At 35.1% G+C, this 14,336-nt stretch overlaps 2 protein-coding genes across 2 annotated transcripts; both read left to right on the forward strand.

Annotated features, from left to right (window-relative positions):
* Positions 1 to 2,881: 2,881 nt before the first annotated feature.
* LOC117124587 (tripartite motif-containing protein 45-like) lies at positions 2,882 to 6,042 on the forward strand. The gene has a single exon (XM_033270881.1). The coding sequence runs from the start codon at positions 2,906 to 2,908 to the stop codon at positions 4,451 to 4,453; it is 1,548 nt and encodes a 515-aa protein (XP_033126772.1). The 5' UTR covers positions 2,882 to 2,905; the 3' UTR covers positions 4,454 to 6,042.
* Positions 6,043 to 9,929: 3,887 nt separating this feature from the next.
* LOC117124623 (E3 ubiquitin-protein ligase TRIM56-like) lies at positions 9,930 to 13,017 on the forward strand. The gene is made up of 2 exons (XM_033270919.1): positions 9,930 to 9,966; positions 11,493 to 13,017. The coding sequence occupies exon 2, from the start codon at positions 11,521 to 11,523 to the stop codon at positions 13,015 to 13,017; it is 1,497 nt and encodes a 498-aa protein (XP_033126810.1). The 5' UTR covers positions 9,930 to 9,966; positions 11,493 to 11,520.
* The last annotated feature ends 1,319 nt before the right edge of the window (positions 13,018 to 14,336 follow it).

The following is a 14,336-nucleotide window of genomic DNA, read 5'->3' on the forward strand; positions in this document are numbered from 1 at the left end:
GTTCACAACTTGTGTTTACAAGTTCACTAACGAGATGAACGCGTTTCACAAGTTGTGAACATGGGAAACACCGACTTCACTAGTTCTAATGAATGCAGCATAATACTGCTCTCTTGCACAGATAGTGCATTGTGGTCTAGTCTTCTCGCTTGGTAATGACGTAAATCTAGTTATTTCTTTGAAATAATGGATAATTTCAATGATATTGAAGAGCCTGTGTTGAATTCTCACCATTGGGACGTAAAAACAGCGGTGCCCAGGAGAACTAGGGCCTACTGTAACATACATGCCAAGTTTGAGTTTGGCTGTGGATGGAGATTTGCACAGGAACGAAACAATTTAGGCGTGGGTGGAGGGCCCGCCTAGGGCCCCGGAATTTTTTAGGCCTAGATGCTCTCTGGTGCACTCTGAGCAGATCTCTAGTGCTCAAATTAAATCTTAAAAATGGGGTAATATATACTAACATTTTTTGAAAAATAAAATTCTATAGCTTTATTTCAGTGTTAAAACTCTTAACTTTATTTATTTTTTTCAACAAAATTTTCAAAATACTCAAATAAGGGACGATACGAGCTTACAAAAGCGTCGGCTAAGCATATAAGCTTTGAACGAAGCAAATAAGCATTCCTTGCATCAGATAATTTCCCGACCATTGAACGGTGAATCATTTCAAAACAAGTGAAGACTTCGGTTTTATCAAGGTGAGGTGGACAGATTGAATGCGTTAATCCATTGGTGAGAACATTAAGTTGTTCCGCAGTCAGCTTGAATGATGAAATGTTGGTTATTGCCTGTTAGATTCTGCAGTTTTTTCTCATGTGTATTAATAATGTGTTGTACATACCGGTGAACATTTGAGAAAATTTATATCCAATTCCGCTTTCTTAGACTTGATGGATGTTTCTTCAAGCCATCTAAGATCACTAACCGTTAACTTTCCATGATATGTGTCCGCAAAATTGTGGATAATGTTGCCTAATGATCTGTGTAGTAGCAGACAGCAAATGCATCTTAAGAATACCACAATAATTTTCAATTTTAATACCATATAGGCAAAGCCTAATGAATTTTATTATAAATAGGGGCCTAGCTGGTATCGCTGATACTTACTGGTGTTTATTTCATGATTAGTCAGTTCTATATATTGATGTTAGCTTTCAAATAAAGGTATTATTGTCTAGAAATCCTGGCACACTTGTTGAGGGTCTTAATTTTTGGGGTCTGATATTTCAAGTGGGTCTGATATCTCATAATCTTAGGTCTAGGTCTTAGCTTTCGTAGGTCTGATCAAAGAGTATAAATAGAACAAGAGAGCAAAGTCCCGTTTGTAAAAACGTCATGCCTGTGTAGGACGCCCACTAACGGTTGTATATTCTTTTTACTACCCAGTGCAGCGCTGCGCAGCGCGGTAGAAGTACGCCAGCTATAAACTCAGTAAGCAGAAAACAAAAGTACAGTGTCTTGTGGAGAACAGATAAACAGACAAACCTACCGTGCGCGGTTGGAGTACTGGGTAATAAAACACATACAAGCGTTAGTTGGCGTCCTACACTAGCTGCGTATGGGCGTATCGTTTTTTTAAGCTCTCAATGAGCGTTGTTGGCTCTCTTGTTCTATTTATACTCTTTGGTCTGATCTTTCAGGACCCCCGACAAATGCCCCCAATTGTTAGCACCACCACTGTAATTGTCAAGCTCGGGTGACAGACGATCGGGTCCATGCCAAGACGATCGTATATACCGAGTGTGGACTTTCGGGCCGTTTCATTCTGATTTACTATTGCGTTCCAAATTTATTATATATTGGCTTAAGCGTCGTAGGCCTATGTATTTTAATACCTAGGCCTATGTTATTGTTAAATATGTTATTAAATAAAGGAAGTGGATATATTTAACTGACTGTAATAAGTAATTAAAGTGTAACAATGATGATATTGCAAAGACTGGTAGTGCAGTAAGGCCTGGGCTATGTGGCATGCCTACGGTTAACTCCTCTGGCTTGAACTCAAAATTCAGGAGACTAGAGGGAGGTGTGATAGTGAAGTGCGCCTCCACCAAAGAAATTTTAGTTTGGTTTTTTTTTTTCATATGTGCACTCTGATCTGTTGAGGCGTTAGTAACACTTGAAAAGCCCTTTGTACACCGACGGCATCGTTAATATTGTAAAGTCAAAAATATATAGAGCTTTCGTAATCTTGTTCAGGAACCAATTCACAGAGAAAATTTCTCATTCCTGTTCACATATTAGTACAAAAAATAGTGACCTTTCGTTTCTTTTTTCGCGTTCTGAGACCTCTCGGTGGGTGCACAGCCTGTTGCTACGGCCGTTCCATCTGCTTTTGGACCGCATGGTGGCACGATGACAGCTCATCTATTAATGGTATGGTATGTCTAGGGCCTAGCCTATGACAAAATACATTGATTATGTGAAATTCGTAATCAGTATTAATGTAACCACTGATGATTTAATCAAGGTAGTACTAAAAATCATTTAATATAGAAAATTATCAAATTCTATTGAACTGTTGCAAATGTATTCAGTTTCTAGTCCTCAATTCATTGCTTGGGATACAGCTCGGGATACAGCGGCTGAACTTTGTGTTATGAGTATGTGTGTGTAAAATTACAGTAGAGACCAAAACGCACACAAAAATATCCAGTGAATATCTTGGTGAATAGGTTCTCAAACTTGATACAGAAATACTCTATTATTTGTACAAAAAAATTATTATTTTTGGTATTTTGCTGTCCTTTTCTGAAAAAGTATAGGAAACTGCCCACTGTTAACATGAGAAATAAATCCGACAGTTCCGTTAGGAAAACAGAGCTGGAGAACAATGCAAATAAAATGCCCTTTCATGCATCCTTTACTTCTTTTTTAGGTTCATCCAGATACATTTTCTAGAATGGCATCTAAATGTGTTTCTAAAGAAGTCATTGCTGGTATTGAGGCTGCAGCACTCGAATGCCCTTTATGTATGGACCGTTTTACAGACCCAAAGTTACTCCCATGCGTCCATTCATTTTGTCTTCTGTGCCTTGAGAAATGGACAAAAGAACGCAATGGAATACTTAGCTGTCCAACCTGTCGTGAAATCTTTCAAATTCCAACAGATGGTCTTAAAAAACTGCCGAACAACATTTTTATCATTGGATTGTTAGAATATGTGACTATACTCGAACAGAAATCAGCACTCACTTGTGCTTGTAAGAAGGAAGCATGCTACTTCTGTCGAAACTGCGATGAATTGTACTGCACAGAATGCAAAGATGCTCATGGAAAAATAAAAATTACCAGAGACCATACTATGCTGACATTGGAAGAGTACAAATCCTTCAATCCAGTTACGGAATTTGCATCAAAGCCTTTGAACTGCCCTAAACATACAATGCCATTTCAGTTCTTTTGTGACACATGCAAGAAACCTGTTTGTGTTGGATGTACACTTGTTGAACATCGTATAAACGACAACCATAACATCATCGATACAAAAGATGCTTTCAAAACCTTTTCAACTCTTGCTTCTCAACTTGTTTCAACGTCGGATGGAAAAATACTCAATATTCGTGCTGTGATTAATGAACTCACAAAGACAAAATCTGTTTTGAATGCAATTTTCTCAAAATATAAAACGGATATAATAAGACAAGCGGATGAGCTACACCAATTGATTGATCGCCATAAAGAAGACCAACTGCAGAATCTTGAAGAATCTCATAAACAAAAGCTGAAGTCACTTGAAACTAAAATCAGTGATATGGAATTGGCCATCTGTAAATTATCTAGTATGCATGGAATTACGCACAACATGTTAAATTGTCCCAACCAAGTTATGGCATTGATGTCAAGTTCTGCAGCTACAAGAAGACTGCAAAAACTGGTGAAGGGTGAATACAGAATGGAATCTCAAGATGTAGATGTCTTGAAGCATAATCCTAATAGCAGATTATCCCAATTACTGAAGCAGCTACGTAGACCAGAATCTCAAATTTCACCTAACAAATCAACATTTAGCGAGCTACAGTATGAACCGCAGGGTGAACCTTGCGGTGTACCGAAGGTTCAACCACAGGTTCAACCATTTTTTGGTTTACAATTTAATCCTTCTTTTAATGTACCAGTATTTACCAGTAGAAAAAAAATTATAACAACTCGAAATGCATTTGGTGATACTGTGTATAATATGGATGTAAAAGTGAAATGTTTACATTTATCAATAAACAGAAAAACGTGTAGTTCTCAACATAAAAAATGTGAATGCGAGAAAAAGGTCAAAATGGTTAGTGTTGCTGACAAACAAAATGGAGTTTATGAGATTTCTAGTGACATTTCTTTTGAGAGTTGTACATTATTATGTCTGATGATTGATAGATCTGATGCATTTGTAAATATGGTAGAGTTTGATAGACATGGAAGACTGTCAAAATTCAGAAATAACTTTCAACCATTGTAGTTGTGATTATGACATACTTCACACAATTTATAAGATGTTGCGACAATCATTTAGTCATAAGCGTCTTCTTATACATTACAGGTGTATATGATTTTTTAGTACAGGTAGCTAGTTTTATTTTTTTTTAAATGATTGTACTGTACAGGTATTATATTTTATGGAAATAGGCCCTTTATTGTATACAGGACATATTTTGTTAATACAGAATACTGTATGGCCATGCATTTTATGTTTTAATTATTCAAACAGATTGGTGGTGTTACAGATCTGATATCATGCTTGAATAAATCTTAAATATTTAGGAATAACTAATGCTAGATCAATACAATAATTTAGTATTTGAAAGCTATTTTTTTTTTTGGGGGGAGGGAAATAAGGGTGGCACAGCAGAAGTTGCACTAGCAGAATGAAGTAGTGCTGCGTATACACACTAATAGGAAAAAAGTAATATTTTCATATTTTATCAAAGTAGTTTACAAATATGGACTGTTTATTTAAAGGTAAAACCATAATGAATTACAAACGTTGGTGAGCTTAAAGCACATGGCCGTTGCCCATAATATGGGCAACGGCCATGTGCTTTAAGCTCGCCAAATTTTGTGATACAGTACAGTAATATTATTCTGTAATGTTTAAATTTTTAAAACTTGTTAGTTTAGTATGTTAAGTCATTAGTTGGAGGTGCCAGCCTTATTTGGCAACAGTCATGTAATGAAGAATCATGTAATGAAGAATCTGCTTCGGTGGTTTTTTATTAATCTTTTTGAACCTTTCTACTTTTTCGTTTTGTTTTTTCTTTTTTGTTTTTAATTTGGCTTGAAATTTCTTTTGATGCTGCCTTCAGCCTTCTTGGTTTTTCCTCTTAAGGACCCCAATGGAAATAAGACCTTTTTAGGACTTTTTTGGGCTGTCCTTGCATCACCTTTGAATTAATTCCTCCATCAATCTTCTTGGACTTTGTACTGGCCTTTTGCTTGTTTTCTTGGTTAACTTTTTCTAATGAATTTTATGCTTTTTACATTGTGTATTGTTATTTATATGAGATGTGAATAAATCAAATCAAAATCAAATCAAACAGTCTTCCTATTTTCTGATACAGCACTGTCTAATACTAGTACTATTGCTCTTTGTATTTTTGCTTCAATAAAAGTAATGCTGACTTCTAATTATTATTCCATACCGGAAAGCTTGCTGTAATACTGATATGCTGTCCTACAGTATGTCTTGAAACCAACAACATATTGATATTCAGTCTATTCATTTAGATGTAATTTCTGTAATTTCTACTTCACTTTACCCAGACCAAGGGTAGTATACAGTAGCTGAAAGAGGTTTTAGCTGCTGTAGGGGCCTCAGGTCTTTTCGTTACGCCCCTGGTGAACATGATATTTGAATGGATTTTTATAAGCAAGGTTTTAAATTTTATCGATCATTCAATTTCTTCACTTGGAGATAAGTTGATCTGATTTTGATTCTGCTTAAACAGCTTTTTATTATAAGTACAGTATATGTTTTAAATAATGTTATGTTAATATAACCTAGTTTGATAGTTGAGTTCTTGATTTGATTAAATGTTATGTGACAATCCACAACCGTAATCTTCCTTTTGTTGATCTACTTCCTTATGCTTCCTTATAATTTTTAGTCATCAAGTTGAGTTATGAATAATATACATTTTTTTGTTTATGTTCATTATTTTTATTCTTATCTTTATTCAGTAAACTATATAACAAAAATATATATATCTTAACAAAAAAATATTTTGCGACAAGAAATTGAATTTTCGAAATGCATTGTGGGAGAATCATCTGGTATCGGATAAAAGTATTAGGGATACATAGGCCTATTCCTAATATGAATGATGATAATAATAAGAAGTGTTCGATGTAGAATAGGCCTGTATGAAACGTGTAGGCTGCAGGCACCTTGACCTCTGGGGCAGCTCTGGATTCAAATTTAGGAGGGGGTGCAAATGTTCCTAACACCCCCTTTTCCCCACAAAAAATGTAGAGTCATGGTGTCCTCCCCTGGAAATTCTGATTCCTATAAGGTGGGAAATGAGCTTTTCTGATATTTGAAGTGACTTTAATTAATTTTATCAATCAAATTTATTGGAACATACGCTTTCAGTACAGCGACACTCGTCCATACGATGGGGCGTCAAAAGTTCTTCAAAATTCATTAAAATTTCATCGTGAAAACGGTCAGGTAATTCTTTTCTCATTCTTATGAATAGGCCTATTTGTATATACCTGTACATAAAAAAAAAAATGAGTAGCTGCATACCAGCAGCGTAGCTAGGTGCGATAGGACCCCAGTGCAAGATTATTTGTCGGGACCATTGATGTAATAAGGAAATTCAATAAAGTTCTCAGAAAATTCATCGTAAGAAGTACTTCTTTTACACCTCCACTCCCAAAGGCTAGTAATAAATATTAATTATAATTGCATTCGTAACTATTTTAAGACCGGGGCATATTCGGTCTCAGCAGCAGTTCAAAAACTGATCAAGAAAATGAGTGATGGGTGAAGACCACCTCAGCCACACCATGGTTCGGACTGAGGTAAGAAAATTTATTATTGTAGCACTCTCAGACTTCAATTTGAATGTTGCTTTTTTGAAAAGGATGTCTGGCCGACTGGCTCCCATTTTGAATACACCACTGAACTGAAATTAGCAAAGTAATCAATATTTACTCCTTTAAGAACCGAATATTAATGAGGGGCATGCTGGCAGTTTTTTTTTTTTTTTTTTTTTTTCAAAATTAAGGAAATTATTATATTTGGCGTATTTGTGAATGGGCCCCTAAACGTCCTGGGCCCCTAAACGTCCTGAGCCCCTGTGTTTTGCACTGGCTGCAATGTCCGTAGCTACGCTACTGCCGCATACGTTTCCATGAATCGATGAACCCCAAAGCGAACGAGCCGGGATTGGGAAATTTTGATTCCTAGAAGGCGGGAAATGAGCTCGCCGGAATTCTGTGGTGTCTTCCCCTCTCGAAAACGATTCAATTTGTCGTTGAACTCCAAAAGAATAAATGGAGTCCTCTTCCGGGAAAATTATGATTCATAGATTGCGAGAAATGAGCTCTCTATCTTCTGAAGTGTCTTTTAATGACTGTAAGGTTCTTAAAAATTCAAGGTTTACCTTTTAAAAACGGGTCAGGTAAATTTTTCTTATTTCTATTACGGTACACTAAATATACCTATTATGTGTGTATAAACACTTAAAAAATGAGTAGTTGCAATTAAGTATTCTTTTTTCAATGAATCGATAAACCCTAAAAAGGAAGGAGGTCAGGGTTCCTCTCCAATAAAATTTTGATTCATAAGTGACTGGAAATAAGCTTTCCCGACCTTCTAATTTTCCCATTGTAAAAAAAAAAAAAAATAAATAAATAAACTGCACCCGGGCCTTGAAAAGGTAGGTATAGAATTGGTTTTGTTTTGTTTTTTTGTGTGTTTTTGTTGGTTTTTGGGGGCCCAAGAGGGGGATCCGCCAATGCCTCTAACGATTAGTGGCAACAAATTTTCACAAAAACGTGATGCATTAATGACGAAATGATGATTATTAGGTATTTTCGGTTAATATTTCAGTCACTCAAAATTCTTTTCCTATTCTTTCTTTCTGTGCTTCTTCCATATTTTTGTTAAATTTAATTTATTTTACTAAATACATATACTGCATAGTATTTATATATGCTTACCAAAAGTACAGAAATAAAGAAATTTTACATTCCTTTTTGGAGAGGGTGCTGTGAAAATCGTCGCCCATGAGTGACGTTTGATCTTTTACTTCCGTTACAGTTTTCCAATGCAAAATTTTCGAAGAGCGCGTTTGTACATGTGGTTCTTTGTTACAAGTGTAAACTACAAAAACCCTATTGTAAAATTTTAAATGTTAATATTAAATATATTTTTTCAACTTCTATACCAATTTTACCTTTTCAATGTATAATAGAAATTTCTAATGGCTGAAGGGATGAACGAGTTTAGGATATAATGTTTTTACTTTTTTTAAAAATTTTGTTAATGTACTGTACAGTATATGCATACATCATCATCATTAGTGTTCTGCCGAAGGCATGTCCTTAGTGACATTCTCCAGTACTCGCGGTTCTCTGCATCCATTTTCATCTGGTGGGATGCATTCCACGCACATACCTCAAATACCAAGACAAAACATCTACTGACCGCACAACTCTTGTTACTAGGCCTACCACCCAGCACCCAAACACCTAATCGCATAATAAACACCGTACATTGTCTGCTTCAAGATTCTGATTGGAAGGACCTATTTACTGTCAAACCACTCATTGCACACAGGATGTTAAATATAAGAATTCAATTCTTTATCAACTAACTCCGTTTTATAGTAATAAGCAATAACTATTCTTGTACCAAAGCCCGGCGATTGCAGTCCCTAATCTTTGTCTTAGTGAATAATATTAAAAACCATTGGCGTTCCATATTACTTCTTTGCACCAATGGCATTCCATACTATACTTTTTCTGGCCAACAATCCAAATACTTTACAATATAAAAAAAGTTTATTGATCTAAACAGACGTTAGTGGCGCTCTGGGAAAGTTTTTTTAAACTAGAAAGTGATTATCGATAATATAGTATTAGTTTTTATTCAGAATCACTTATGTTACAGTGGTACACGATCACATTGTAGTGCATCCAAATACTGTAAATTAAAAAACAAAAGATACATGAAAAACAACTTAACTATGGCAAATTAGGCTACTTTTTTTAAGCAACAAAAAAAAAAAAAAAAAACCTCAGAACTACAGTGCCAATAAATTAAACTAGGCCTACTAAAAAGAAAATCAGTAAGAAACGTCTGACAATTCGTATTCGTAAAAGTAACGGTGGTAATTTAAACACTTAATATACTTAAAAGTAGGCCTATCTGATCTTGTATTCCAAGCAAAATTAGATGGGCCTCATTTATTTTTGCAAATTGTCAAAAATACAGTCGAGTTCGCATAAGTCGAATCTAATGGGACTGGCATAAAAAGTTCGAGTTATACAGATTTCGACTTGCACATTTTCGAAAAAAAAAATATTAACATAGAACAATACTATGTGTACTCAATGCCCACAAAATCGAATCTCACGCAAAACCGAACATTTTCTTAAGTCCCAAACTCATTCCTATTCTCCTTTTAATAAAATACTTTTCGAAAACATGAACTCCCTATTCCAAATCTCGGACGATTTGTCCAATTCAGGACGGTAACACTCCTCGAAAAACCAGACGATAGTTTAATCATGGAGGAAATTTCCTCCATGGTTTAATAGACATCGTTTAACGACAAGAAAAGGGTTGAAAGTTGAGAAACTTGTAGTCTACCTTACTCTTTTCCTTGCTTATTTGCATTATGTAGAGTGGGAGGTGGGCGGAGTTAATGTACTGACCCTCACTGATAACTCCATCCTCGAACCAAACTGGCACAGCCAGACTTTGGACAGGCGGAGATACTTGTTTACACTCGATCGGCAAAGGTAAGTGTTGGAACATTTGTTTAGCTTATTTTTATTTCTTTTTTCGAAAATTAGACTTGTATAAACACTGTACAGTAATAATTTATTGGAAGTTCCAATTAATTTCGGAAACAGTAACAAACACATTGAGTAATGACATTACTACAGGGCCGATGCGCGTATACATAGGCCAACCACGGCGGAACGTTTTTGAAAGTTGGGGGGTGGGGGGGAGCTGGGCTCCTCCATGAATCTGCCACTGTTCAATATAACACTTGACTAAGCCTATTATTTTGTTTGACAAATGATTTATTCCTGATGTCAGGCGAAAGATTTTTTTATTCGAAAGATTTTTTTTAATACAAAATTTACAACCAATAATACATTAACTGCAGTGTACTGTAAATTCTGTAAACTTTCAGAGAAATTTATTTTAATAAATGACCTAATTAAGTGTCTTAATGTTTTAAATCAGATGAAATTTAAATGTGGTTACATTACGCTAGTTTGAAGGTTTACTGTAAGCCAATCAGTTACACTTAATCTTCATGGTTAACATAAAGAGAACATCCGGTTGCTCAACTCAAAAAGGAAACTTGTAATGTACGTTTGAAAATGAAAAAAAAATCTATGTTTAATAATTATAGGTCGATCTATAAGTCGCAAACAAACAAGGTCTCTAAGCACCAAATAATAATGACAATAATCATAATGACATTGCGGCGTTCATAAAATGCTTGATTGTCTCTGGTACTGGGAACATTCACAAAAGTCGGGGGACCAGGCCCAAGTAGAAAGAAGGGAGGGGCCAATGGCTCCCTTCCACCTGCCGTTGATATTGATTATGATAGGCAGTGGCTAGGCATGATATCGAAGGTTCTTTTCTTGAGAAGGAATTATTCGTGTATAAGAACTGTCCGCTCGAACTGGTATCAGTTCCACTTAACATCCATTTGGTCCACTTGAACTTTAAACAGTGGGGAAGTTTGCGGTTAGCCCAACCTGATACATAGGTAAAGTGCTCAAATTTGTTTTTTATTGAAAAAGTAGACTTTCCAACAACTGTATAAATTTTTTGGCACTTTCATTGAATTTGGAAATTGCAACCAATAACACATTAAGCATTTATATGCCTAAAATTTAATTGAATTTTTAAAACTTCTCAATGGACGTTTGTTTTTATTTGTATGTTTATATGTCATTATATTATTGTAAAATACCATCACAATTCAGCATTGCTGCCATGATGTACAATGCACGCTCCAATTCAAAACCTTTCTAATTTAAGACCACTTTTCAAAGAACAAAATAACAAACAATATGTTACAACAAAGCTAAAGCACTAAGTGGAGACCGAACCCCAAGACTACCCCAAATTTTCGGATCCAAAAGTACTCTCGAATATTATAAAACGAACTGTATTTTATTTGGAATTGAATAGCACCGGTTTATCTAATATTTGGCGTATTGTAAGAACGGTAAAGCTTTGGAGTTGGAGAACAGCACAAATAATTTAGCCTTTCATACATCGTTAACTTCTTTTTTAGGTTCATCCAGATATTTAAAACATATATCATGGCATCTAAATGTGTTTCTAAAGAAGTCATTGCTGGTATTGAGGCTGCGGCACTTGAATGTCCTTTATGTATGGAACGTTTTGCTGACCCGAAGTCACTCCCATGTATCCATTCATTTTGTCTTCTGTGCCTTGAGAAATGGACAAAAGAACGCCAAGGAAGACTCAGCTGTCCAATCTGTCGTGAAGGGTGTCAGATTCCAACAGGTGGTCTTAAAAAACTACCGAACAACATTTTTATCAACGGCTTGTTAGAATACGTGAATGCATTGGAACAGAAATCGGAACCCACCTGTGCTTGTGAGAAGAAAGCACGTTACTTTTGTCGAGACTGTGATCAATTGTACTGCAGAGAATGCAAGAATGCTCACAGAAAAATAAAAACCACCAAAAACCATACCATGATGACATTAAAAGAGTACACATCCATTGATCCAGTTAAAGAATTTGCATTAAAGCCTTTAAACTGCCCCACACATACAATGCCATTTCAGTTCTTCTGTGACACGTGCAAAAAACCTGTTTGTGTCGGATGTACACTAGTTGAACATCCTACCAGCGGCCACAACATTATTGGTACAAAAGATGCATATAAAACTTTTTCAAGTCTTGCTTCTCAACTTGTTACAAAATCATGTGAAACAATACTCAATTTTCATGCTATGAATGATGAACTTAAAAAGACAAAGTATGTTTTAAGATCAAATTTCTCGAAATGTAAAACAAATATCACAAGACAAGCGGATGAGCTACACCGACTGATTGATCGCCATAAGGAAGACCAACTACAGAGTCTTAAGAAATCTTATAGACAAAAGCTGAGGTCACTTGAAACTAAAATCAGCGATGTCGAATTGGCCATCAGTAAATTATCCAGTATGCGTGGAATCACACACAACTTGTTAAATTGTCCTAACCAAGTTATGGCACTGATGTCAAGTTCTGAAACTACAGGAAGTCTGCAGAAACTGGTGGAGAGTGACGAAAGAACCGGACCTCAAGATGTAGGTGTCTTAAAGTATCCAAATAGTAGATTATCTCCATTACTGGAAAGCAATGTTGTGAAGCAGCTACGTGAAACAGAATCTCAAATTTCACCTATCAAATCAACAGTTGATGTACCACATCTACAACAATTACAGTTGTTTCCAGGAATATTTGGGGCGAAAAGTATTACTATAAAAACTGCAAATGCACAAGGTAAATATGTGTATATCTTAGATGCTAAGGTAAAGTGTTTAGCAATAAACAATATGACATTTGTTAAACAAAGCGTAGGTGCTGATAGACACTTAAAGAAAAGGAGTAAAATTGAAATGATTGGTGTTAACATCAAAGAAAATGGGGTTTATGAGATTCTTACTACTCGCAGTTCTTTGAAGAGTTGTACATTGTTATGTCTAATTATTGACAGATCCAATGCATTTATCAGTACAGTAGCGTTTGATGAATTTGGAAACGTATCTATGTGCGAGAATCACTTTCAACCATTTTAGTCAGGAGAATTACATTCAATTTAAACTTGTCTTCACAACAAAAACTTAACGTGCACACTTATATTAAAGGAGAACTTCTGATGGATAAAGCTACCTTAATAATAATAATAATAATAATAATAATAATAATAATAATAATAATAATAATAATAATACCTTAAGGACTCCAAAAGTCGGAGTTTTGGCCTATAACAGGAGATGTGGGCACATGATGCGTTACAGAAAGAAATTTGATTTTATGCGAGTTGCTACAATTTTGTTGTGTTTCTGGCTGTCCACGATTTGTAAGTAGATTTGGCATAATTTAAATTTACAATATTGATGTTCTTTTTACATAAATAAAAGGAGCTTAGGCATACAGTAGAACCCCTCCTTAGGGACACCCATCTTCAGGGGACACTCCTATTAAGTGGACACTTTTGTAAAACTAGGGGAAATATATCTTTTAACACTATGGCCAACCCATTTAAGGGGACAGACTATTAATGGGACGGGGAAATTTTCTGATGTGCCAAATGGTCAAATCAATATAGGCCTTTTTAATCCTGATTAATTGGACATTTGTTGTTTTATTGTATTAAAATAACAGTAGTCTAAAAAATAAGAAAAATTAATTAAAATATATATTTTGGCACCTTTTGAGCAATAAAATTAGCATCAAATTAGATTTTTTCCTCTTAATTAAGAATGAACATTAGTAAATGGCTTAATGTACCGTATGTGTTACTGTACTTCGTATAAATATAATCTTAAGCCATGGGGATTTCTTATGTAGTGTATTTTTTTTAAGGATTCTAATCTATACTGTACCGTACAATCTTCACCTTGATTTTTAAATAGTTACTCTATTTTTCTCTATTGTGCATCCAATTAAATATAATAATAATAATAATAATAATAATAATAATAATAATAATAATAATAATAATAATAATAATAATGATGATGATGATGATAATGATAATATTATATAGTGCATGTTGTAGAGACCTCGATTCTCTTAGCATTATTACCCCCGGTCACTGGATCAAGCACATATGGAACACATGGGAAAATTCCATAATGTTGCAGCTGTAATCAGCAACCGTAGATAAAGTGTCTTGCCCAAGGACATGGGCGAATTGCACAGCGAGAATTTCGAACCCCTGACCTCAAGGTTGGGATTCCAAGCCGAGGCACCAACCGCTTCTACTATAATATTTGGTCATTAACCATTTAATCACTTTTAAATTAAATTTTTTTTTTAAGTTTTGTCATTGTAAATTATTTTTCTAAATTATTTATTATTCAACTGTAACCAATTCATAGGCTAATTCAAA

This window comes from Anneissia japonica, unplaced genomic scaffold (genome assembly GCF_011630105.1).
Source record: "Anneissia japonica isolate Jap-2015-1 unplaced genomic scaffold, ASM1163010v1 scaffold287833_len2544123_cov190, whole genome shotgun sequence".
NCBI lineage: Eukaryota > Metazoa > Echinodermata > Crinoidea > Comatulida > Comatulidae > Anneissia > Anneissia japonica.

Excerpts from the sequence above, each read along its gene's own strand:
- LOC117124623 (XM_033270919.1), top strand. The coding sequence starts at position 11,521 with ATGGCATCTAAATGTGTTTCTAAAGAAGTCATTGCTGGTATTGAGGCT.
- LOC117124587 (XM_033270881.1), top strand. The coding sequence starts at position 2,906 with ATGGCATCTAAATGTGTTTCTAAAGAAGTCATTGCTGGTATTGAGGCT.